Source organism: Monodelphis domestica, chromosome 3 (genome assembly GCF_027887165.1).
Source record: "Monodelphis domestica isolate mMonDom1 chromosome 3, mMonDom1.pri, whole genome shotgun sequence".
Classification (NCBI taxonomy): Eukaryota; Metazoa; Chordata; class Mammalia; order Didelphimorphia; family Didelphidae; genus Monodelphis; species Monodelphis domestica.
Genome location: NC_077229.1, coordinates 18,838,301 through 18,865,019, shown reverse-complemented (window position 1 = coordinate 18,865,019; position 26,719 = coordinate 18,838,301). Strand labels below are relative to the sequence as shown.

The 26,719-nt window shown below is 45.8% G+C and overlaps 1 protein-coding gene across 2 annotated transcripts in view; it reads right to left on the bottom strand.

The window, feature by feature from the left end:
• EIF4ENIF1 (eukaryotic translation initiation factor 4E nuclear import factor 1) overlaps nt 1–26,719 on the bottom strand; it is a 53,502-nt gene that overhangs the window by 3,005 nt on the left and 23,778 nt on the right. For both annotated transcript variants that reach the window (XM_056821458.1, XM_056821459.1), the window contains exons 7-16: nt 24,430–24,608; nt 17,020–17,155; nt 16,578–16,757; nt 15,511–15,743; nt 11,318–11,389; nt 10,553–10,736; nt 9,199–9,278; nt 8,714–8,856; nt 2,927–3,011; nt 861–990 (exon numbers count right to left, since the gene is read on the bottom strand). In XM_056821458.1, coding sequence (XP_056677436.1) covers nt 861–990; nt 2,927–3,011; nt 8,714–8,856; nt 9,199–9,278; nt 10,553–10,736; nt 11,318–11,389; nt 15,511–15,743; nt 16,578–16,757; nt 17,020–17,155; nt 24,430–24,608 — 1,422 coding nt within the window. The remainder of the gene's footprint in view (nt 1–860; nt 991–2,926; nt 3,012–8,713; nt 8,857–9,198; nt 9,279–10,552; nt 10,737–11,317; nt 11,390–15,510; nt 15,744–16,577; nt 16,758–17,019; nt 17,156–24,429; nt 24,609–26,719) is intronic.

Here is a 26,719-nt window from a genome sequence, read left to right as displayed (position 1 = left end):
CCAGCCAGCTGTTCGTGGAACAGTGACTCGGCAGCAAGCACGGCCGCACACTGCCCTGGAGCTCAGCAGTCCTTCAAGGGAGGCCCAACCACATGAGCGTCAAGGCCCCGCAATGGGCGCTAGGGCTCAAGTCCAGTTCCTCCGCAGGCTACAGTGGCTCAGGTCGCGGCTCCTCTTTAAGCTGTGACCTGCCCCTCTTGTCCCCCCAAGCCCCGGCACAGGAGAACCATGCTGAAGGAACGCCACAACGCCCAGGCCCCCTCCCTTCCCTGCAGTTTCCCTGACAAGCTGCCGCAGCACCCCCCCCCCCCCAGCCCTTCGGCTCTCGTCTTCTCTCTCATCTTGGGAGCCTGGCCGCCACGTGGTCACCCCGCGAGGCCATTCCAATTTAAGAGGAGGTCCAGAGGGCTACCTAACATGGTCTGATCTAGCACCTTCATGATCCCAAGGCTACAGATCTAGAACTGCTATTGAGGATGACCTTCATTTTGGAAATAGAAATGAGATGAAGGGAAATCAGTACCTTCCCATTAGGGTAAGTAAACAGTGGGTGTTTTTCCCAGGCTCCTCTCCTAACTTAGGACCGCCCACTCAATAAGGATCTTCCCAGCCCAGGAAGAACACTAAGTGCCTTCCAGCAATGTCCCCATTAGATGGGCAAGTTCTTTCGTGAACAATGGTTCCCTTTTCCTCTCAGCAGCTAAAGGCTCTTGGTCAATGACATCCAAGTGACGACTCTCCAGACCTGCACAGGACGACCCTAGCGAAGGCCGGGGATCCTCTCAACCCACCCATTCACCTAGATGAGTGGTGGGCAGCACCCTCGGGTGGGGGCCTGCCTTCAGACCCCCGTTCAGTACCTTCATTTGCCCTCTGGCCTTCTTCTTTCCCATCACTGGCTGGTTTTCCAGAAATAGGGTCTTCTTTGTTCTTCTCTTTGCTTTCATACATCCTGCGGATCACTGAGGTAGGAGTGAAGGAAGGAGATAGCTACAAACAAAAGCAACCAGGATTAAATACCAAACCTGTGACTGCCCAAGTCCTAGATGGGACTCGCCCTAGTCTCCCACAGCAACCTGTCTGAGCTAGACAGAGGCCATAGGCCAGGCTGGCTTTCCCAGGCGCTCTGACCCTGGAAGGTCCTAGGTGTTCTGTCCCCTCCCAATTTTTCTCCCTCAGGGAGGCTGTGGGGAGGAAAAGCCCCACAGCCCAAGACAAAGGCTACATTCACTCCATCATGCCAGTTTCCAGGGCATATCCTGCATCAAAAAGAAGATCAAAGACCTGAACAGGTGAGGACTATTTAGCCCAGCCCACTCTTTTAAAGAAGTAGAAACTGAGGGCCAGGAGGATGATGGAATTTGCTGAAGCCCAATGGATTTTCTTATGTGAAGTCATCAAAGGCAACCTATTGAATGTCAGTTAAAACAAACCTGAGAATAGTCTGCAACAAAGGACAAAAGGTCATGCAGGGCACTGTCTGGCTAGGAAGGTGCATCTCCTAGGCTCCCTAGAGATACCATACCTGTTCTTGCTCCACATTGCTCTGGAAAAGATTCTGTGGACAGACAGCTGGGTGGTACAGCAGATAGGGGGATCCAGGCCTGGAGTTCAAATCTGGCCTCAGATACTTCCTAGCTGTGTGACCCTGGGCAAGTCATTTATTCCTGTTTGCTTAGCCCTTGCCCTTCTGTTACTAAGACAGAAGATAAGGGTTAATTTTTTTAAATTAAAAAATATATATGCATATATATTCTGAGGGTCTTCTTGGAGAGAGCCCACATTAGGCCATTTGTTTGTTCATCTTTAATGTTTCTCCTTCCCTTCTGTCCAGAAGGATAGCTAAGTCAGCCACCTACCTTCTTCTCCCCCTTTCTCTAGGCTCCCAAGTGGCTCAATGTACCTTCTACTGTATCATTTGCCCCTCAGTCCTACGAAGGTATAAGCTCCTCGGGGACAGAGATAGTCCCTTTAAAATTCCACCCCGCCCAGGAGAAAAGAGGGGAGGGGGCGCTCTTCATGCAAGGGGACACCAATGTACATAGGAATTTGGTCTAATATGACCCACAATAAATCTAAATCAGAAAACCGAGCCAAGTCCTGTCTCTTCAATCACAGCCATGTACCACACAGGTCATCTACTAGAACAAAGTGGGCGACAAAATGGTGCAAGGACCAGCTTGGCTCCATTTGGTCAAGCTTATCACCAGGCTAGCCTCAGGATGATGAAATATTTGGCCACAGAAATACTGAAAGACCATCGGGTACAATCTGCATCTGGGAAGAGAGTAGCTAGACCCAGCACTTTGAGTATGAAAGTCCATTGACAAGAAAGAGCCCTATCCATGGCCTTCCAGAAACTCCAAGGTGCAAACACCTATCCTTCACTATGCCTAAATCCAACAATAATGACATATCCCGCCACGTTCCCTGCAAGAAAGGTCTTGCAACAGCTTGGGAGAGCCCATGGAGGGACGGAGAGTTAAGAATGTTCAAGGAAACACTTTTGCAAATGGCCAACGTGGAAAATTTGTTTTGCTTGACTCTTCACATGGGGGGAGAGGGAGAGAGCGAGATTCTTTTCAATTAGAGAAGGGAGAGTAAATAATGCCTAGTAATTAAAAAAAACTTAGAAAATAGGGCTGCCAGGAGAAGACAACATTTGGGTATTTGAACAAGGTTTTGTGTTTGGAAGACAGGCGTGGAGGCTCCTGAAGCAGGATCATGGACACATATGTCTTTTCCACCTTCTTTGGTCCTATTCTCCATCAACCTATAGTCTCCTCATTCTCACTAGGGCAAGATGAGCCCTGGTTTTGAGGACTGGCACGTGAACTCTGAGACCTCCACAGTTGGAGTTGAGGAGAACAAATGTAGACAAGAAGAGCTAAAGCTGCAAGTCCAGAACACCCACAGCTCAACTCACCATGCTGGTGACAGCAGCAGTGGGAGCAGGAGATGCTGAATTCCCACGATGCACAGGGGCTGGCGACTTGGCCACACGCTGCTGCCTGTCAACAAAGGGTAGTCAATTAGTGAGACCAGACCAACTACAAGGTAACAAGAGCCCCAGCAATGGCAAGGAAGCTTGAGGACCCTTGGATGGGTGGTTGTTCTCACCCATATACTGCCTCCGACCCAGGGCAAAGTTCATCTGTAAAATGGGACAACCAAAGACCACATGGCCTGAGGGCTCATCAGTATCAGGGAGTACATCTCAGTGACACTGCCCTTTGGAGCATCTTGCATGGCTGGGCCCCCTTGCTTTATTCTGGTTCTGTATTGCCCTTTAAAGACCAAAACTGATCTCAGCTAGGAGCTGGCCCCAGCAGATCTGCCTTGCCCCATCTCACTTAGCTCCTATACTGCTGAGGAGATTATGACTAGTCGGGAGACCACTAGGGCAGCTGGGCAGAAGGCCCAGTCTCCCTGCACCCACAGCAATACTACAAACACCCTTGAGCCTTTTCTTCCTTTCCTCACCATCACTCATCACCCAGAGTAGTCTACACTGACCGATTCCATGTCTTCAACATCAGCTTGTTCCACACACATCTGGAATCAGGGTCTGATGGCTACAAGTGTGAGTTCTTCCTCAGTATGGTCCTACTATAGCCTTCCTGAGTCTTCACTCCTCTCTTTGACCCTACTGTTTACTCTTTCTTCCCTTCTCTCAGTCAAACCTCTTCTTTCCAAAGTGACCAGCAACAACAATAGCCAATTCCAAGGACATCTTTCTCAGGGTTCTTCCTTCTTAACTGTGAAGATTCCAACTTGTTATCCACAGGGTCTCTTTGATGCTTGCTCTCCTCCAAGCTTTTATATCTAATTTGTCTGTCCACTCCTCAGCCTCCTTTACTGGTGCATCACCCATAATGACCCCCTAACTTGGGTGTTTCCCAAGACCCTATCCCAGAGCCTTCTTTTCTCTGGGTTAACTTCATGCCATGGGTTTACCTATTATCTCCATAAATATGAATCAGGGATCTCCCTACATCCGGCCCAAATGTCTTCCCCAGGCTTACTGTACATTTCATATCATGTCCTCCAAACTCAATGTATCCAAAACAGACCAAAGCCCAGCCCTTTTCCAAAGGTAGGCGCCATCTCTCTCAAGGCTCCTGTCAGGTTCGGTAACTTGGTGTCACCAATGACACTTTTCTCCCACTCCAGACATATCCAAATAGGTGCCACATCTTTTTACCTCTCCACCTCCTACCAAGGCACCATCTTAGCTCAAGTTGCTTCATCTCTAGCCTTGGCCAAGGCAGAGGCCACACGTCTCACTACCACCAATCCATTTCCCATACACTCCTCCTTGAGGAATTTTCCAAAAGGACAACCTTCCCATTACTCTAAGAAATCAAGTGGTTTCCTATTGCCTGGAGGAGAAAACATCAACAAGCTGCTCTGGCTTTCAGTTCCTTTTCAACCTAGTCTTGCTCCCTCTCTTATCCATTATTCTCCTGTTTCGTGGTCTTAGAATCCAGCACTTTGTGCCAGCTATCCCCCAGTTCTGGGCAGGGCTTCCTGCCCACTGCCACCCTCCCTACTTTGTATGGAGGAAATGAAACAACTTCCTCCCCCTGGAAAAAACAAACCCCAAAGGCTCCCTAGGAGTAGAGGGTGTTTCATTTTGTATTCCCAGGTTCTGGCATGCTGGAGGCACATCATAAAAGCCTGTTGACCAATTTGTTAGTGCCTACACATACTCTACTTCTAGTCTTCACCTGCTGAAGCAGACGAGTCAGAACCTGGCTTTCCATCTTATCTCTGCCCTGGATTAAACATTCTATTTAATTAATTTTTATTTTAAAATATTTTCCTATGTTTATATGATCCATTTTATTTCCCTCCCCTCTTCCACATCATTCATTTTTGGTATAGAACGATCTTTTAAAGCCTAAACCCCAAATCACATACCCATATATACATGTGATATCACGTTTTTCTTTTGCATTCTTTCCCACTAGACCTTCAGGAGTGTCCTGGCTTGTTGCATTGTTACTAGTAGCAAAGTCCATTACAATTGATTGTTCCACAGTGTCTTACTTTCTGTGTACAATGTTCTCCTGCTTCTGCTCCTTTCACTCTGCATCAGTTCAATGAGGTTCTCCCAGTTCACATGGAATCCCTCCAGTTCATCATTCCTTATAACACAATAGTATTCCATCACCATCAGTTACCACAATCTATTCAGCCATTCCCCAACTGAGGGACACGTCCTCATTTTCCAATTTTTTGCCACCAGAGTACAGCTATGAATATTTTTGTACAAATACTTTTCTTTATTATCTCTTTGGGGTATAAACCCAGCAGTGGTATGGCTGGATCAAACGGTATTACATGACTAGACATTCTATTGAGTTTTTCAGGCTTTTATTTCCTCTCTTTTAAAATGAGACGGCTGTAGCCCTCCAATTGTGGAATGGCTGAACAAATTGTGTTATCTGATGGTGATAGAATACTATTGTGCTCAAAGGAATAATAAACTGGAGGGATTCCATAGGAACTGGAACAACCTCCAGGATGTGATGCAGAGCAAAAGGAGCAGAACCAGGAGAACATTGTACAGAGACCGATACACTGTGGTACAATTGAATGTAATGGACTTCTCTAGTAGCAGCAATGCAATGTTCCAGGACAATTCTGAGAGACTTATGAGAAAGAACACTATCCACATTCAGAGAAAGAACTGTGGGAGCAGAAACACAGAAGAAAAACAACTGTTTGATTACATGGGTCAAGGGGGATATGACTGGGGATGTAGACTCTAAATGATCAGCCTAGTGCAAATATCAACAACATGGAAATAGGTTCTGATCAAGGACACATGTAAAACCCAATGGAATTGCATGTCAGCTATGGGAAGGGGTGCAGGGAGGGGTGGGAGGGAAAGAATATGATTCTTGTAACCAAGGAATAATGTTCTACTAAATTGACTAAATAAAATTTTCAAAAAATAAAATAAAATAAAATGAGACAACTGTAGAACATGGCTTTTAGGATTCCTTTCCAGTTCTCCCTCTTCAGGCACTCTAGAAGAGCTGTCATCTCAAACTTCAAGTCTTCTCTCCTTAAATGTTCACAACCCTCTTATTCCTTCTGATCCTATTTTTACTACCTTTTGTCAGACTCGTGTCCACTGCATTTATGCATTCCTGCCTGTAAGCTCAAGGCCCACTTTGTGTCTGTCCCCAGTGCCTAGTCAAAGTTAAAGCACCCTAAAGAGAAATATCCACTCATACAAGGAAAGTCTAGCTCATGTGCAGATGAGGTGCTTCTATTTCTCCCAAAGCACACCACATGGAGGGGTATCACACTCATTTTCTAACCTTGTCTCCAGACAAATTAGAGAAGTCACAGCTCCCCAGGGCAGTCTAAGGTTCCAGGCTCTTGAGGGTTCTTTTCTCAACTTCTCTGTATCCCAGGACACTATTCACCACTACTCCCCCTTCTTGCTTTTTTCCTCCTGCCTGTCTTATCTCTTTCTTTTCACTCTCTTGGTTCCTCACCCACATCAAGTCACCTCATTATGGTCTCCAGGCCTCTGCCCTCTATGCTATTTTCCTGAAGGATTCCTGTGGATCCAATTCTCTCTGCAGAGGAATCTAAGACCCATTGAGGATCTTCTAAGATTTTGGGGTACCCTGTACTCCTGCTCAGTTTCAGTCTCACATCAATAGCTGCCTTTTGGACACCCCCCATACCTCCTTTCCTAGAGGGAACTTGAAATCAAGGTGCCCAAGACAGAACTCATTCTATCTGCACCCAAGCTGTTCTCTCTTCTGAACTTACTCATCACTGTGGAGGCTGCCAACAGTCATCCTTGACCCTCCACCACAAAATTACTATCAGATTTTGCCATTGCCACCTCTACTCATCATCTCTCACCTGGGCTGTCTAACTGGAATCCCTGGCTCCAGCCTCTCTCTCTCTCTCTCTCTCTCTCTCTAGTAGAGTCTAGACCTCTAAAGCTTAGGTTTGCCCGTGACCATCATTAAAGAGCTGACTGAGCTTCCCTTTCCCAGCTCAATCCTTGTCACCTCTCCTGTGTTATACTTCTTTTCACCAGCTCCCCTGCTGTTCCTCTAAAACCATGCCATTTGCTATCTCCATGGCTGAGATATCCTCCCTCTTCTAATCACTGGCTTTCAAAACTCTGCTCTCCAGTCTTTCCTTCCACAGATGGCTTTTCCCAGCCTTCCCCTCAGGCATGATCTTTCATCTACTCTGTATTCATCTTGTATGTCTGGTTACTGACATGTTTTCTCCCTTTTGGAATGGCCCCTCCTTGAGGGCAGGGGCTTTTTCTTGCTTTTCTAAGCCCAGCACTAGTTAAGTACTTGGGGCCATTTGGGTGCAAGATCTGGAAGGAGTTCCCAGAAGCCACATTCTTCCTCTAACGAGTGGCTCTGCCTCCAAGCCACACATGGCAAGGGTGACTGATGAACACAAGCAGCTGAATGTCAAGGCATTCTATCAACTGTCTCAAACCCAACAGGAAGAGAATGGACCACTCTAGAAGTGAAGGTGGGTGGCTGAAACAGTCCCTTGAGGGGGTTTTCCAGCTGAGAAACAGTCCAAAGAAAGACTGTGCAAGGTATCAAAAGGCCATGACAAGTCCTCATATTCTGAGAAGCACTTTGAGATCGCAATTATGATTCTCCATTGTATGGAAAAAACATACTGTGGCTCCAAGATTGTACCTTGAGTCTGACTGTTGAAATTCTGACATGTCTACTGACGGACACAACTAACTCCAGAAAAGAAACAACCTGAGACAAAAGATCAGAAGCCAATGTCCAGGAGTAGGAGGGTGCTAATGATAGTTATTCCAGAGTCACCCAGACCCTTGCCAGGGCTTAGAGGGGTTTAAGGCCATTACTGAGCTAGAAAAAGGCAGCAGACTCAAGCCTGGCATTCAGGGCTTTGACTTTTTTTCTTACCTGGTCGTCTCCTCCTCTTTAGTTCTGGCTAAACCAAATGACTGATTAACCCCTTGAATGGATTCTGCTTGTTCAAAGTTCCTCTCTATTCTGCTGTCACTTCTTATGCTGAGAATGTATCTCTTCTTCCAGTGCCTGGCTTGAATGTCTATCCTTCTGAGCTGGCAAGGCCACACCAGTGTCCCCTTCCCCCAAAGCCTGCCACAAAGCCCTTCCTTCCTAACTCCCCAAACAATAGCTCTTGGCTCCTACCACATTAGGGACCACAACTTATTTTCTTTGTCTTCCAACAGCAGCACAGAGCTCTGCCCAAGAGCAAGCAACACTTAGTGGCTTCCTTTAACCTTTGGCAAGCCTTCCAAAGTCTCCAGCCCCCTTCTTCTGGCTTACATGCTGCCCGCACCCACACCCTGAATCCCCTTTTCTTAACTCTCCAGGAAGTTCTCCCAGACCACCCCAGCTTGACAGACTCTTCCCCTTCCACAACCTAGAGTTGATGAGTCTAGACTTTTATGTGGATGCTTCCCCCACTAGAAAGCAAGCTCCTTGAGGGCAGGGACACTTTCCTTTTGTTAATGTGCTTAGACCTAGAGTATTAAAAAAAGGCATAAAAACCCAAGTGTACACAAGAACCTGATCAGCTAGCATCTAGGAAGCACCTGCAAGCCAGGCACGGGGCTAAATACTGAGGGTACAGGGACAACGAAAGAGCCAATCCCTAATCCATAATGTGCTCATTTCCACATAGGCCCGTAAAGACGCACCTGTTCCTAAAGCCATCTCTGCTTTTGTCCATTTGGGGTTTGCCGAAGCCAGGTTGGTAAAAGCTGGCTGCTGCCTGCATGGCTACCTCATGAGGCAGGTTGAGTCCCTCCAAGGCAGGGTGCTGCAGCTCCAGCTGGCTCATCTGCTCAAGGAGAGACAAGAGGGTCAGCAAATAATGGCCTCCACATTCAAAGATGTCCTTTCCCCAGCTCCCACTCCCTAAACTTCTGGGCTTAACACTGTGAAAATGGCCCCACACCATGTGTGAAGACAATCTTTATTAAAGACAGTGTTCTGGATTTAGCACAAATACAACCTCAATTAACCACAATTCTATAAATCCTTTGAAGTTGGAAGGGGGAGGGATGGACACAATAGGAATATTTGAATCCTGATTTAAATGTTGCCACTGACCCCGACATCCCCCAAGAGGCAAGAATTCAAGGCCAAAAAGCCACCTGTCTCTCAAAGACCTCAATCTGACCTGGGCAGCAACAGGACTCATCGATTTGCGCATTCCATGAAATGGATCTCCAAGCAACTGCTGAGAACTGGGTCCAAAACCTGTATAGGACATCAGGAACAGGTCAGGAAGAGGATGAATTCTGTGCCAACTTCATGGTATGGGTACGACAGACTCTACACCTGACCCCTGACCATCAAAAACTGTCCTCAAGCCAAAAGTCACTTCTCCTTGGGTTCTGAACTTTTCTCTTCTCTGCCAGAAAGGAGGAACACAATGGAAAGATATGAAGAAGGGTGTGGAGGGATAAGGGGGAAGGGCACCTTGCTACCAGCTATAGGCATGTTCCCGAGAGTCACTGCCTAATGGACAGGCAGAAAGCTACAGTGCCAGGGGGAAATTGGACCAGCAGAGGCAGAAAAGAATCATCTCACCTTAGGCAATACAATGAATCTAAGAACTTCCCCAAGGCAAAGGTCTGTGGGATGACTTTTCAAACTGTCTTCTACCAAAGTCTTGCCCGGGATTTATTTTGTCTCAGTATTTATGTACTTGTCTTTCCCACAGGACATAAGCTCCCTGAGGGCAGAAAAGCCTAGTTCCCTCTCCCTTCTGGTGCAAAGGACATTGGGCAGCTTTCTTCTCTGGAATCTAGCTCCCTCTGAAGGTGGGTGAGTAGCAGATGACCACAACCAGGAATCCTGGTACCCCAAATCCCCCTGCCCCACAAAGGTCTGTTTTGTTCCTCCTCTTGCCTGGGGAAGATTCATTTCCCAGGGGCATTTGCATATATGCTTCTGAGGGAGGAAGGCTCTAAGGGCTGATGTGGGACAAAGAATAAATAACCATTTAGTAGTAGTTTAATGGAAGATTCAGGTGTCTAGCAAGGATTTAACCATGATGACTTCTTCAAGACTAATTCTACAAGAGGAGCTCTAAAAAGATGACTAAGGTTATGTCTAGCCCTAAAAAGCTTGGATTCTAAATTCAGTAGAAGATAGAGAAAAGGAGGCTTGAGGCAGCCAATGTGACAGGACAGTGAGGCTACGATAGAACAGAAAAAGAAAGAGGGCTGAATCCTGGCTCTGATGCTTCTTGGCTGCTGGACAGTCAGCGGGTCCCTGTATCTCTAAATCTTAATGTCCTTGTCTGTCAAATGGCCGACCTTTCTCTCCTAGACAAGATTCCTCATGTGCTGGTGAGAGAGGGTCCTGGGCAAGCCTCAAATCCTTACAAACACATTATTGAGCTCAAATCCAAATCCTTGTTGTGGCGCCTGACCTGCCTCCTCCTAAGCAGCCCTGGCTCATTCATCTCTCTACTCTGGGGCATGCTTGCCCAGATGAAATAAATGTATACAGAGAAGTCTACTTACCAATGGGTGAGGGTATCCTAGGGCGCAAGTAGTCTGCAGAGGCTGCTCGAGTTGGAAACACCTGTGAAATGGGAGGAGAGGGGGCTCTCTGGCCCAGCAAGGATGCTGTTGGTTCCAGACTCCCCATAAGGCCACTCAGGAGATGAGAAGAAGCAGGTCTTGTAACTGGTGGACCCAGAAGCTCCTGGAGGGGAAGGAGACCTGAGTAATGACCACTATTGGCTTCTTTCTCCTAAAGTTTGTGCACCAGCATGTACATACACCACAGTTGGCTGAATGCCCAAGAAGCACTTCCCCCCAACTTGCTTGGGGAAAAAAAAAAATCAAGGCCCTTATGAATACATTTCCCAACGGACACGAAAATGATGAGACTTGCCCCGACGTAGCTGGCCACATTGTCCTTGGCACACTCTATCCAAGAAGGGAGACTTTGGCCCAGAAGGCCACAGTCCCTGGAAGACTAACTACTACACAAGAGGAGAGCAGCCTCTGCAAGTCAGTTCAATAACCTCTCCCTCCCCAGAAAGGGCATGAAGCAGCAGGGATGTCTGTCCAACAGAGTCAGCCCCAAGTGATATCCAAGTCTCTGGCGATTCATATTTTAGGAGCTTAGTATGGGAGAGGAAAAAAGCCTCCTCAAAGAGTCTTCTATATTCAAATATTCATTTTTTCTCCTTTCAGTTTAACCAAGTGAGAGCAGCCCAGGAAAACCAAGTTCATTTACAAGAAGAGATACAAACTTAAGCCTCAGAAGAAGAGAAGTACCTGTAAGATGTTCTTAGGGAGAGGTTGCCCGGGAATCTCAGCATGGGACATCAAATGGCTTTCAAGGTTTCGCTAAAATTCAGAGGAAAATGTCATTTAACTTTGGTGCACATCATTAATTCTTGGGTTAAAAGTCCAGGAAGATGAGAAAAACATCACTGCCTAGTTCCCACACCCAGAGACTCCCCCAAAGGAGTAGGGGCACACACCTGAGGTGACCCAAGCTTTCCTGCTTCCGAGAAAGTGGAAGGGAAGGGAATGTCTGACCTAACATTAACATGCCCCTGGCCATCACTTGTCGCACGCAGGCTCTAGTGCCGCGCCCCCCATTATCCCCCTTTGTCATTAGCTCAGATGGCAATATTAGAACCAGACCAGCATGGTAGACTAACAAGAAAACGAGCATTTGAGCCTGTATATCCAGTTAGCCAAGTGCGGTCATATTTCAAAGAGAACTACAAGTGACAAACATAAATATACTCAGCCCATGGCCTGGAATAGCTACTCTGGCCCTACTTCATCTGCTCACTAAAATCTACTTACCTCACAAGCCCAGTCCAAAGCTTCCTGTGTCTCCTCCCTGCTATTCAGACCAAATCTCCTGGCACTCTTGCTCTCCTCAGCCTTTACCCATGCCTCTCCTGGGCACTTATATTTCAGTACCTATTACAGTAATCAACATGTCTTGACCCTCCTATAAGAAAGACTAAGCCAAGTACAGCTTTGTATGCCTACAGGGCCCAGTCCTCTGTCCACTTGAAATGTTTATTGGACAGAAGTTCTTGTCTCCTTCATTTCTCTAAAGCTAAATGAAGAGTACTTCACTGGAGCCTCCTGAGCCTCTTCTTTTCAGTTATTAAGCCCAGATAAATTATAGTTCCACCCACACTCCAACATGTGAGGGAAAAAGCAATGGAGAAAGTCCCAAGCTCTTTAGGACTCCCAAGAATTCCTGTGTGGACTTGGAGAGGCTTGATCAGGCCAACTGGTATAAGCAGCAAGTGAAGCACTGTCAGCTCTTAGTGGGGTCCTTCTTGCTGGATTCTCCAATCATGTTGTGCCTGGTCTATAGTTGTTAGGACCATCTATAAGTCTGGCTGCTTTTCCTGTTGATTTAGGGCCCAGATTCAAGCACAAATTATTTCAATAAAAGGTCTAATAAAAGGTCAGATTAGGCTAAGTGGTCAAGAAAAGGACAATATTATGCTAGGCTTGTAACCGCTCTCAAGATCAACAGTTCAAACCTGAAGCTGATTCCAACAGATTTCTACCTATACAAAATAAAGTTGAACTCTAGATATAAAGAGCATACCCTACTACAAGGAAACAAATCCAGAACTTTTAAAATGTCCTATGACAGTACGAAAGTTCCAAAAAGCTATTTATTTTCCATTCTTTCCCCCAAGCCCCACCCCTTAGGTAGAGCTCAATTGGAACTCCCATTTGTATCATCCTTGGAGAAAAGGAAAGCATGAAGGATTTGAGACAGCTTGGTGGTATAATGGATAGAGTGCCAGACCTGGAGTCAAGAAGACCTGTGTTGAAATCCAGCAACAGACACTGTGTGACAAGTGGGCAAATCATTTAATCCCTGCCTTGGTTTCATCTTCAAAATAACAGCACCCACTTTCCAGGGTGGTCAAGAGGATCAGCTGTGAATAACTGGCAAATGCTTAGCATGATCCCTGGCATATGGTCAAGCGTGATGTAAATGTTAGTAATTATCATTATCATCATCGCCTATAATTGATTTTGGTTTGTACACCAGGAAACAGAAACTCCCAATAAGACTCTGATACAGGCAAACTCAGCACTCCATACAACATCAGATGCAAATATTCTTTCTTTTTACAGATCAAGCCAGACAGAGGCACTATTCTAGTCCAAATGTCTCCAAGACACATGGTCTTCAGAAGTGCTACGGGTCTCTTCCCCCAAGCCATTCCCAAGAGGGAGCACAAAGCAAGAGTAGCTGAAAGCCACCTCTTCCCTCGGCCCTAGCTTCTCAGGCAATCCAGTTCCAGCAGGAGCTCTTGAAAAGTCTGTGAACTTATTTAGTTTGCTTTGTCACCCTCTGTACTTTATTTTACACATTTAAACCCATGATTCTAAGAGGGGTCAAAGGCCTTTTAAAGGGTCCAGGACCCAGCAGAAGTGAGGAGCCCCTGCTCTACCCAACAATAAGCACAGAGATATTTTATAGCCCACAGAATGGGGAATTGGGATGCTCTTGGGTCTAAGCTTAGAGGTCCAAGGTCCAGACCCTAGTTCTGCCACATAATACCCTCTATGGTCCAAAGCACCTCACCTTGCCTCTCCAGGGTAGACTCAATAACCTCTCAGGTCCATGCCAGCCCTTCATCTAAATGTTAGTCCCTGGGTCATCACACATCTTGTGAACTTTTCTGGGATGCTCTCTTCAGAAAGATGGTCTCCAAGATCTAAGGCCATTGGGAGAGCAACATTTTATGTTCAGAAGAGAGGAGCAACACCCAGAGAATTCTCCTATCAAGAAGGAAAATGAGGAAGAGAAAATGCCATGACTTGGAAGCCTCCTAGTAGTATGGTTGACCATGAGGAGCTCCCATTTATGGATACATCTAAGTTACTTCACAGCCAACTGAGAGAGAGAGGGCATGAAGGCAGCACTGCCACATCTTCAAAGGGGACAGAGTATTCCCTAATGGGATTAGCCTTCTTTTCAGAAGGTAAGCACGGTGAAAAGCAAGTACTTATATCAGGCCCTTATAAGAGGACCAGGGAAGAAATCTGCTAACAGCAGTTTCTATCGTGTAGATTTTCAGGCTCCCCACTAACAATAACATCAAGGGGTGACAATCTCTTGGCCACATTCTCTCTACCACACCCCCTCTCATAACTGAAGCAGCTAGAATGAGATGGCTTCCATCCAACTGACAGCTTCATCATGTGAGTGTTGGAAATTTTGGAAGTCTGGAATCAAACCATTTTTGCATACTGACTAAAAACAGGAACACACTGTCATTTCTCAACTACACCTGAGAGGAAACAAATCACTAGGCAAGGCATTTCCTTTCAGTGCCCACTGTTAGCCTGCTAGAACTTCTGAGGGGGCAGCCCTGACTGCACCCAATGTTTCCATCACCTGAGTTCTAGGAGGCCAAGGAGCTTCCTGCCCAAGATGGCAGCCAGGCTTTGCTGGCATGACACAGCACTTCAACAATATCAGGCAGGCAACAGTGGTTAATGCAAAAGGTAAAACTTAGCCTGAAGTTTCGTTATCTTCCCCACCTTGTTCCCTTTCCTCAGAAGCCCTGAGGTCTCCTGTCATGCTGCCTGCCTTCTCCAGGTAGTGAAGAACGGTAACGAGAGCACTGGATCTGGTGTCCAAGGACCCACCGAGACTTCAATTTCAGTCTCTGCTGCTTCCATCTGGGAGACTTGGGTCAAGCATTTCTCCTCCCAAGGCCTCAGGTTTTCCATTTGGGATAAGGGAAGCTGGCCAAGATGGCCTATGGCAATGGCCCAATGGCCTTGAATCTCATACTAGTTCTGATTCCATGCCTGAAACCCACAGTTTTGTACAGTGGTTAGCACTCAAGGTAACATTAATCCACTGGCTTGCTAATTCTCTGCTCCAAATACAAATGGTGAAGTCAGGATTTCTGTGTTGTCCTCTAAAGACGGATTCAGGTTTCACAAACTTCACTCACACCAGAGATACAATCATGAACACACACAGTTGTTGTCAATGAAGGAAGCAGTATTTTCCCCCACCAAACATTAAGTAAACACAAGTAGAACATTTAAGAATTCAGTGATTCTAGACCAAGACAGTGAGGTTAGCCTCACATGGTCAATGAGAGGAAAAGCAGAGTGTGAATAAACCGAGAAGGAAGAAAAATGGTCAGAGAAGAATTCACCTTATATAATATTCTACTGCAAATGAATTAAAATCTACCTGAAAGTCAGATTCCCAATTCTTCCTCCAGAGTCCCTATAAGGAGAGTCTTAGGTCCACTAGGGCCATCAAAATGACAAGCATGTGTAAAGACACCCAGCTCAGCAGAGCTGAGGATGCTTTGGCTTTGTAGCGGTGGCGAGCCCAATAACTCAACCCATACCAAGAATGTCCACTGTACTCCAGATCCCAGGTTTTGAATCCATTTATTAAGACTTGGGGAGAGGAGTAGCATCTTGTGTGTACTACTTACATTGACTTTGGGCTGGGATGGCAGAGTGCCACTGGCCTTCATGGTGCTCACGAGCTTGTTAAAGGCAGACATGTCACCGTCTTTTGTGAGCGGCCGGGAGCTGGCCACGGCACTCAGGGCCTCCTCTGCACGCTCAGCCAGGAAGGGTGGGCCACTCTTCCCTTGCTGGTCTACTCTCAGGCCCTTGAGCCCAGCTTCCACCTCTTCCACCGAAAGCACAACCCCTGTATGCGCTAAAGAGGGAGAAAGAAAAATGCAACTTCTAGGCCACTTGCCAAGTGCTCAGTATGGGTTCTCTCACATAGGCTCCCCACACCAGTGAACATAGGTTACATGGGAAAGTGGGCAACCCCAAGGCAACGGGTTCTGCTTCTCCCTGTTGTCAAAAACACTAATGGGGCAAGCCTCCTCACAAAAATCTCACCCTCAAGGGGAACAGGACAAGGGAGGCCAGTCTTGGATGTATCTTCCAAGATCTCAAGATTTTAAAGAATCAGGACTAGGAACCACATGACAGTTTAGATTTGTCTGTGGAAGAGAAGGGTGTGTTTTATATACGTTTAAATTCAAAACAGTCTCTCTGGGTCCAACGTCCACTGGTTATGGATGAGTCAATTGAGTCTCCAGTGCCATCTTTAGCTAGAGCTCTGCTCCTTCCTTAGCCCAGCCATGCCTGGTCTATCTCTGGGGTCACATGGTTTTTTTTTTAACCCTTTACTTTGTGCCATAGAATCAATATTAAATATCAGTTCTAAGGGAGAGGAGAGGTAAGGGCTAGGCAGTGGGAGTTAAGTGACTTGCCAGGGTCATCCAACTAGGAAGTATCTGATGCCAGAACCTAGGACCACCTGTCTTCCAGGTCTCACACTCTAATCACTGAGCCAACTAGCTGCTCCTTTAGGTTATTTCTGATTAAAGCATTCCTCCCCTCTACCTAAGGGCTATGTTGCCATCTGCGTATTCCCCTGTGAAACCTAGCACAGTGCTTCTTTGGGTGAGGGCAGCAGTAACAGTCTCAGAAGTGGCATCCCTCCACCCTGGCCCTTCTCCTCCTCTAGGCTACTCACAGCTTTCTTTCAGCTTTTCCTTGTTGGCAGAAAGGTTGGAGAGGAGGGGCTTTAGGTCCACTTTGGCCTTCTGAAGCATTTCTAGAATGTCCACCTTGTTTTCTGCATGGTCTTCTAATGGGATAGGAGCAAAGTAATTTCCTGAGTTCTGGCCTGGGGATAGAATTGCTTGTTCCAAACCTGGAAGAACAAAGATAAGGAGGCTGGATCAGCAGCAGAACAGAGACAAACACCAGCATCTATGGGTAGGGGTAGGGGTGAGGGATGACAGTGGGTTTGAAGAGATGAAGAAGTTTGCTTCCAAATAAGGAGATGGCAACCCTCCCAGAGGCCTGAAGGCAGGGTATGCAACTGATCCCCAAAGCCCCACAATAGAGCCACTGATATCCAATCCCAAATGATGATGGCTTACACAAGAGCAGGGTCACACATGCCATGTTACCTGCAAGTCTCTCCAATTCCTCATGAGGTGTTGACCCAAGGCTGCTGGATCGACTTCCTGATCGACTAGGATTGGAAAACCACCTACTAAATCTGCTGGCAGAGACGGAACCTTCTCCGAGAACATCTTCTATCATCTAAACAAAAGAACAACACTTTTAAAGAACTGTCTTAATGAAGGAGTAGGATTGTTAGATTTAGATGAGAAAGGGACACTTACTTTTTTTTAACTCCCGCCAGAACTGAGGACTGCCTGGGAGCATCTTTTGAACAACCTACTTTTCTTCCCCAGAAGCTGCCTCATTTTTGTGCAGCTCCCACGTGGACACACTAAGCCACCAACTTTTTAAATTGTATGAAGTCTCCAGGTCATGCAATAGTGATTTTTTTCCCCATCCTCTGTCCCATTGGGTAATCCACGCTCTAAGCATTTATTCTGGTGAAGCTATTTAGGAACATCAGGACAAATACAAGGACAAATATCCAGGTGCCAAGCTACTGACACCCTTCAGGCAACCAACCTGTCCTGCAACACTGGCTCTGACCTCAAGGGTCAGAAACAGGTCCAGCCTGAAAGCAGGCCAACAAAGGTTATGACATCAAAGCTTTACAACTCCACCACCAGTTTAGGAGCCCAAAGATGGATGGATGGGAAGGCTAAATGCCTGCCATTCCAGTTAATTATTTTAAGCAGAACACCCTGATGCAAAGGTAACTTGCACAATGACTCAAGGTGCCCCATATGCTCAGTCTTTGTTTAAATCGAGGTGGCTCAAATAAAGCATGGCAACAGGTGGAAGCTGTTCCTTAGTAAAAAAGTGTTCCCTCCTGGTGAGGGCTTTCCAAGTTGACAAGGAAGAGCTAATAGCTGGGCAAACTAGAAACCAGCTTTGGGTCTAGAGGAACAGATATTACACTGTGTACTGCAATTATCTCCAAATGAAAATCAAAGGAGGAAAATGGAAGGAGCTGCCTTTCAAACCAATGATTATGGGGAATACTCTTAATAGGCAAATCTTAAAAAACTTTTGTAGAAATGAGATAAATGTGGCCAGAAAGACAAGAGAAGTCTTCAAACATCTCAGAGAGAGCCGACACCTACCTAACATGAGGAATTTACAAACAGACTTCTAAGAAGGATTCCAACAGATAAATGGTCAAAGGCCATGCATGGCTCTTGGGACAAATGGTCAAGCCACATAAGAAAATGTTCTAAGTCACTAGTAAGAGAAAACCAGCCTGGAGTTTCATCTCACACCCTAACAGGCCAAGATGACAAAAGATAGAACTATTCAATGTGCAACAGTCTCTGGGAAAGAAGGAAAACAAAGACATAACAAGGGAACTGTGAAGTGGTCCAATCATTCTGGAAGTAAATTTGGAAAGTAAGTAAAATCACTAAATTGTTTAGACACTCTTAAGTCCAGCAATCCCATTACTGGGTCCACTGACTCAAGGAGGTCACTGAATAAAGGTCTCATATAAGAAATTATTTCACCGAAGCAAGTTTTGGAAGATAGTAAAACAATAAGCATCAATGGGGGGGGGGGGGGGGGGGGGGGAGAATGACTGGATAGATCTGATATGTGATGGTCCTGGATCATCGTACCATTACAAGCAACAAATATGAAGTCAGAAAAAACTCAGGGACATTTACATGAACTGATGCAAAAGGAAGTAGCATATGCAACAATATGAAGGAAAAGGAGGCGATTGCAAAATTCAGATCAATACCGTTTCAATTTCAATCAACTCTAAAAGGAGTCAAGGGGGCAAACAAATCACAGCCATCCGCTGCTGCAAGGCAAGATGAAGAAATCCGTTTTCTTTCATGGTAGCCTTCATCATGAAAGAGGAGGCTGGTATTGGGAAATGAAAGTATTATAAAGAGGCCCCTTTTATTCCCCTTTCTCCCCTTCAGAAGAACAATTCAGATGTTTTCTAAAACTTGGACACAAAACTTGCTGGTCACAAATTAATTCATGAATGGCACTGAAGTTTCCAAACTGACCTTTAATATCCAGTCTCCCTGGGAAATACGGCTAGAGGATCTAAATTAAATGCTGCTTTACGGTTTTTAACTAAAAAAAGAAACTCCCTCCCACGTTTGGCAGATTTTCACCCTTCATATGACTTGAGTAAACTGAACAGACAGTTGTTACCATAGTCAGTGACTAATCCGTAAGGCCAGAAAATACATCTTTAGATCCTGGATTATGCAATATCATTCCTCAAAAACTTGTGAATGTACATTTCAGCCACCTTTCTCCTTACTATAATAAAAAGTAGATTCTTTTCCCCTCTCTAAAGCTGCTCATAACAATTCAGATTTTTGCATGTATAGACTTTTAACTTAGAATTCTGACCTAGCGCCGCCTTTTTACCTTATAATTAAAATCTAATACTGAACTACATGCCACTTTTCAGAAGTAAAGTTTTCCAAAAGTGTCACAACTCCAGGATCTCAGTGGTCCCCAAGGATGATGGTGAAGGTAAGTAGGGTTGTGGCTGCCCACTCCAGATGCAGCAGTATCAGCAGTAGTCATTCTTATAGCACTTCACGAATACTATTCCAATGGATTTTCCTAATACTTCTGAGAGGGCTAGTGCTAGAATCAACCTCACTGAGATAAGGAGGCTGAGGGAGGTTTGGTGACTTGTCCAGGGTCATACAGCTAACAAGAATAAAAAAGCTATTACTAGCTAGTAGCATGTCTATAGTGTTTTAGGGCTGGCGATATGCTTTATGGATATTCTCATTTGATCCTCACAATAATCTTCCCAAGTACGTGCTAGTAGTTCCCATTTTACAGAAAAGGAAACTGAGGCCCAGAAGGGCTACCAAATGACTTGCCCAGTGTCACACAGCTGTTGGTGTATGAGGCAGAATTTGAACTCTGGTCTACTTTACCCCAAGTCTAGCACTGGATATATCACCCAGCTACCAAGTACCCGTGGGCTCCAGTTGATTCTTTGGTCTCTTCATTGTTTTAATGAGGAGCATAATAATCAAAAGGGAAGGAGGAATCTAGTTGGTTCCCTAAATAGATTAAACTGACTGGCCCACTTAACTGCCCTGAAGCAGGGCCTCTAAGAGGTTCACTCTTCTCAATGAGACCCATCACTGACCTATCATCCCTTGAGCTTCAGTGAAGCCTCTGACCAGCAGAATACTATTACCCAGGAAACCTTATAGCCCCAGATGCAGAACAGAAAAGCAGGTTTCAGGTCAGTCCTGGAAAGCACCTGGCAGCCAAAGCTTGCGCACTCTCTCGCCAACCTTCACCCTCCTCCCCACTCCTGCCACAACTCTATCCATGTTCCTGCCCTGTGGCACCCACAGAAGACTAACCCTCACTGGATCAGTGTCAGAAGATGTCCTGTTTCACAATTCTGAGTAGATGATACTGACAAATAAATGAGGAATGATTCTTAGGATTTCACGCTGTTTCTTAAAAGGGGAGAAAAGCCCACTTTTTTTTTTAACCCTTACCTTTTGTCTTAGAATCAATATTGTGTACTAGTTCCAAGGCAGAGGAGTCGTAAGGGTTAGGCAATGGGGGTTAAGTTGTCCAGGGTCACACAGCTAGGAAGTGTCTGAGGCCAGATGTGAACTCAGGACCACTCATCTCTAGGTGTGGCTCTCAAACCACTGAGCCACCTAACTGCCCTGGCAAGGCCCACCTCTTATAGCTAAGTTCTTTGCTGATTTATGTTGGTTTATATACAATTTCTTTTCTACTGTTTGCAGAATCATCTGAGATGTGTTTAGCCCTCTTGCAGTTCCCTACAAGCACACTTGGCCCTCTGTCTGAGGCTCTGGTGCTAACATAGCTATTGTGGTCTATAAAGTCACACCTCAAAAACCTCCCAAATGAAAGCTTACTCTCAGGCAGTCCTGTCAAGTCTCTTTCCTGGTCTGGCCAAGTGGGGGTGGGAATATGTTTTCTGAGGAGTTTTCTAGGAGGCAAGAATGCCAAGAATAAGCTCCTTTCCCCATCTGTAACAGCCTGTGCAGCCTCTTCTTCCAAGTCACAACAAGGAGGGAAAAGGGACCCCCATGTGATGGGAAAAGAAAGGAACCTAAAAAAAGCCACAAGGGATCCATATCTAGGAAACAAGACAAGTAGCTACTCTTTTGAGGACAATTGTCAAAGGACAGTTGTTGCTGGGTTGTGTGACAGTTTTCAGTTTTAAGTAGTTTTAGTTTAGCTACAAGAGAATTGCTTTCACCTCCAGAAATTTTGTTTGAAAGCTATCTATTATTCAAGTGGAAAAAGGACTAGCGGATTGAAACAGATTCAGGGGGGACTTCCGGTCAAGATGGCGGCTTAGAGAAAGCTAAAGTTCAGATCTCCAGAAACAGATTCAGATAATCTCTCTTCAATTTGGAGTGACCTCCAATGATGTGGTTGACAGTGCCTCTGGGTCTGAAGAAAGTAAGTGACTGTGCTAGAAGGGCCCTTCTGCTCTCACCAAGGCTATGCTCCCACAGGCTCAACTAGGTATGCTATTCCATCACTCCTATATAATGGCCAAGTGTTAGGCTCTAGAAGAACCCTGTGGAGGAGGCAAGGGTTGTTTTTAGTGTAAGGAAATGAAAAGGAGGAACGGAGACAAGTGATTTTTGTGAAAAACAAACCAAAAAACCCCCAAAAACAAACCAAAAAAACCCTCCCCAAAACACCTTATAAAGGATACAAGCAGAAAAAGATGATTGGCATCATGCATAAGCAATGAGTTTGACAGAAGCATAAGGCTCCCCGTTACAGGCCTGAACATTCATTTAGCTAATTGGCATTCAAGGCCCTCCCATAATTTAGTCTCACACCTCCTCCTCATAGCTCTTTAAGAGACTGCACACTTCAGCTCAACTGGCCTGGTTCTCCATAGCCCTCACTTCCTGCCCAATGTCTTGTTCATATATCTGGAATCTACCTGCTTGAATTTCTACCTCCTCATAAGTCTCGTGGCATCCTACATGGTATGTGTCTTATTCCTTCCACCTAACTCAAATGCCCTGGAGATAGGGACCATGGATTACCTAAGCCACGCTCTTCTGAAAGGCCACCATGAAGCTAACCGACAATGCTCTTCTGAAGGTCTTGGGGCTTAGGGTTATATGGATGTGACCATCACCCCATAGAACTAACTTGGGTCTGCTGTACACAAGCACCCTCAAGATTAAATGAGGTGGATACCTATCGGCCATGGGAAGACTCAATAATTAAGGGAGCATTGTGCACAAAGTACTAGGCTTGGCGTCAGGAAGGCCCAAGTTCAAGACACTTGTGGGACTCTGGGCAATTTGAGGATCAAATTAGACCCCATCCATAAATCACTCTCTACATGTTGGCTATCATACATGTTTATAATGGAATATTACTGTGCCAGAGAAAAGGATGACCAAGGATATGGAGCATGGGAGGCCCTATAAGAACTGTGGTGGCAACTGCTGGGTCTGTACCCCAAAGAGACAATGGACAAAAAGACTTGTACAAAAATATTCATAGCTGCGCTCTTTGTGGTGGCCCAAAACTGGAAAACGAGGGGATGCCCATCAATTGGGGAATGGCTGAACAAACTGTGGTATATGTTGGTGATGGAGTACTATTGTGCTAAAAGGAATAATAAAGTGGAGAAGTTCCATGGAGACTGGAACAACCTCCAGGAAGTGATGCAGAGCGAGAGGAGCAGAACCAGGAGAACATTGTACACAGAGACTAATACACTGTGGTATAATCGAACGTAATGGACTTCTCCATTAGGGGCGGTGCAATGTCCCTGAACAACTTGCAGGGATCCAGGAGAAAAAGACACCATTCATAAGCAAAGGATAAACTATGGGAGTGGAAACACCGAGGAAAAGCAACTGCCTGAATACAGAGGTTGAGGGGACATGACAGAGGACAGACTCTAAATGAACACTCTAGTGCAAATACTATCAACAAAGCAATGGGTTCAAATCAAGAAAACATCTAATGCCCAGTGGACTTACGCGTCGGCTATGGGGGGTGGGGGGGGAGGAAAATAAAATGATCTTTAACGAATAAAAAAAAAAAAAAGAACTGTGGTGGCAAGCAGAACCAGAAAACATGTCCAATGACAGCCATAAATATAAACAAAACAAAAACTGATTCTAATGATCCAATTGAGCTCTAAAGAGGAAAAACAAAACTTGTCTCCCCTTTCTGGTGGGGGTAAAGTACTATGGGTGCAGAGTGCTATCAGGGTCAGCCGGTTTCTTCCTCCTCTTTTTTTTTTATTCTGTTTCAGGGAGAGAAGTGGGGAGGGAGGTATTTGGAAATGAAGGTGAGAAAAACAGAAGACAAACACAAACCTTCCCCTCCTAAGGGGAGCTAACTTCTAAGTCTGTGCATCACTTAATAGTCACCATTGTTTCTTCTAGTCATGAGTCCTCATTGGAGATGTCCCAGCCCAACACTGACATGGCTGTCTTTTCCCTAACCCTGTTGGCTCTAGGTAACTAGGTTCAGAGAGAGTTCCTGGTTAGCCAGGATATCCCTAGAATGTACCTGCCTCAGGAAGCATTGACTGTACTACAGAGTCACAAAACAAAGATGTTTTTGCAAATAGACACTGGCCAAAGAACAGGTGAGTGATGGAGACGATTCCCTGAATATGCTCATGACTGCATCATTCCATTCCTTTCTTTTCCCTAGCAGAGGGTGAGTAATCTATCAAGTTTTGTCAAGAGGCATGGGGATGGAGAGCAAGCACCCAGGGAATCCATACTCCTTGGAGCCACACACAGTCATCAATCTCCCCCAAATCTAGGCTCCTTGCATCCTTAGATCATCATCTAGGTCGACAGGATTCTCTTGCTTTGGGCTAGAACAAACTATCCACCTACAGAAGGCCAGATGCCAACCACAAACCGCTCCATACAAAAACAATCCAAACAGGCCTGGTCTGACAGCACTGAAAACTTGGAGTCTATTGCTTTGCATATGTATCACAGTAAGCATAAATGCTTCCAAAGACCAAATGAAGCAACAGCGGAACCAAAAGAAAAAGCATAACAGAAGTGTGGGTGAGGCCAAGAGGGGGGACATCCTCCAAATGCTAGCCCAGCGCTTCCCAAAAGGGAACACTCTCAGCCGTGAGCATCCCAGTGGGGCTTGTCAAGGTTGGGTGAGGGGGGAGAGGGCCAATAAGAGTTAAGCCAAAGCCCCTCCACATGATACTGGCAGGATAGAATTTCAATGGCACAAACATCCCCAGGGTACCCCTTACTGGCAAGCATGCAGAACACCAGGGCTCCAAGGAAGATGGTTTGGGAAATGCTGCACCAGACAGACCACATCCATATTATCAAAAACATATTTCACAAGGGCTCAAAGAGAATGCGTTACCACATGACTGCAGCCACGTGTGTTGGTTCACTCACCGAGGCCAGGCCTGGCACCTTATCAAGGTTAAAGAACTCATTAAAATCAAATTCTCCTGGCGACTGTTCAGGCAGCACTGCTTCCCTGGGCACTTCCTGATCTGCAGCGGGCTCCTGGGCAAGAATGACCTCCACTTCATCCTCTTCTGCAACGCCTCCATTGTATTCTGAAACTATTCCTTAAGGCAAAACCACGAGGACAAGAATCAGATCTAATCACTGTTGTGCAGCTTACTCAACATTCACAGCTTTGGTACTACTGCACAAGGAGCAACAGGTGGGCCACAGGAGGCCCAAGGCCCTTAAAGTCTAAAGCTTGAGGCCCTGGCCAGCCCTCCGGCAGTTGTGGCTCACCTCCCCTAGGGCCAGCCCAGGGGCCTATTCCCATCTGCCCCCAGGGTTGTCATCATTTACAAAGCGGTTGGAAAGCAGACTTGGCTGTGCCTTCTCTCTTTCTACACTACCAGAAAACTTGAATTCCAGATTTAGCATCCTATGGACTCCGGCCAGCCAAAGATGGCGCATGGGTCAATTTCCAGTATTTCTCATCTATACAAATTTAAGCAAGAATTCGAGGAAGTCAGAACCGTAATCTTTGGACTTCATTATAAACGGGCGTGTAAAGACATAAGCCACAGATCAAGTCAACTTTAAGTCATTGCAAGACTTAGCACTATCATCTCTACAAAGAAGACTGAATAGCTGGAAAAACCCCATTTCGGTATTTTCTAGCCATCACCATGTACTCACTAACCTGATTATAACTAGTTAAGAATTATCCCTCCAAGCTATTAGAACATGGAAGGCTTCCTCCCTACCCAGGATAGTCTCTGGACATTTGACCCCAGAGGCTTTTGGGGAGCCAGGGAGAACACTGACCCATCACTTCCAAATGAATCCACTCCATTTACAATTCGGCATCATTAGTGCTCGAATAAAATAGTCACTGGGAAACAAGTCCTCGGGCCTTGGTTAAGATGGACCATGATCCCCTTTGCCATATCTGCCCGGCACAAAGGGACATGGGCCTCCCCATCACAAGACAGCACCATAGGAAGTTCAAAAGTTGCCTTCTTCCCCAGACAGGTTCAAACCCTGACCAACTGGATGAATTCTTTGGCCCCACAATCAACAATGCAGATTTTATCCACTTGCAAAAATAAAAAAGCAGCTCACATTTCTATAGCATGTTGCACTGTACAAAGTACATTCCTCAACAATCACTGAACTAGGCATAAATATTATGCTCATCTCCCAGGAGTACAGCTGGCAGCCTGGGGTCAAGTGCTTCTCCACAGAGCCCTGGGGGAGAGGGAGAGCAAACACCAGTCCCCTTTTATTAGGCAGTGTGAGAATAACTTGCCCAGGGTCCCAGAGCTCATCAGAAAGGCCAAGTGTACCCCATTCATCCTCTTAAGTCAAAAGAGTCACTGCACAGAGACAGGCTAGCTAAGACCTGAGCCTAAGACTTCCAACTCTAAATCCTGTGTTCCTTCTGCTGTCAGGCCCGTCCCATCTTCTTTTAACTGTTTCCCCAAGATAATGATTTCATAGGGTCAGGGAGGACTGACAGAGGTAGATAGGCAGTCAGATGGGGGCAGGCAGGCAATGTCAGGGTTTGGAGACATTCCCAGTGAGCAGGTGTGTTGTATTTGTTATGGAGGGGAGGGGACCCACTCCCTCCCTCATCCCTTTGTACATTGGAGGGGGTGAAAACAGAAGTCAAGAAAGAAACTTGGTTGCTTTTTAGTTACTTAAGAAAAAGATAATAGCCTCAGAATAGTAGCAATTAATCTAACTAGTGGTTTTTTTTGTCTACAGCTTCTCTTCTTTTATGAGACAGTGAGGCTGATGATTTTACAGCTAGACAAGCGGCTTTGTTCTTGTTACAACCTGCTGCTTAAAACAAAAAAACTTTTCAGAAAAGTCTGTGTGTGAGATTTCTGGCCCAGCTTGATCTCGCCTAGAAAGCAGCCATGGTGTGAAGCTCAACCATATGTAAGAGTCATTTGTTCTGAGAGGACAAATACAAGCCCAGGAGGCTGTCAGAATTTCCATCATTGAAGATTTTCCCTAGGATGGACTGTGAAGGCCACAGACCAGTATGGAAACTGTTACTGGTCACGACAGAGATGGACAGTCTCACTTCCAATACATGCGGGACAGTGTTGTCTAATGAGTTCTGTCTTTAACATTTAACTAGTAGGTGAAGCACAGACAATTATTAAAGAAAAAAGTCTCCAACTCATTGGAAGATTATACTGCGATTCACTGGTGGTTTCTCCTTTCC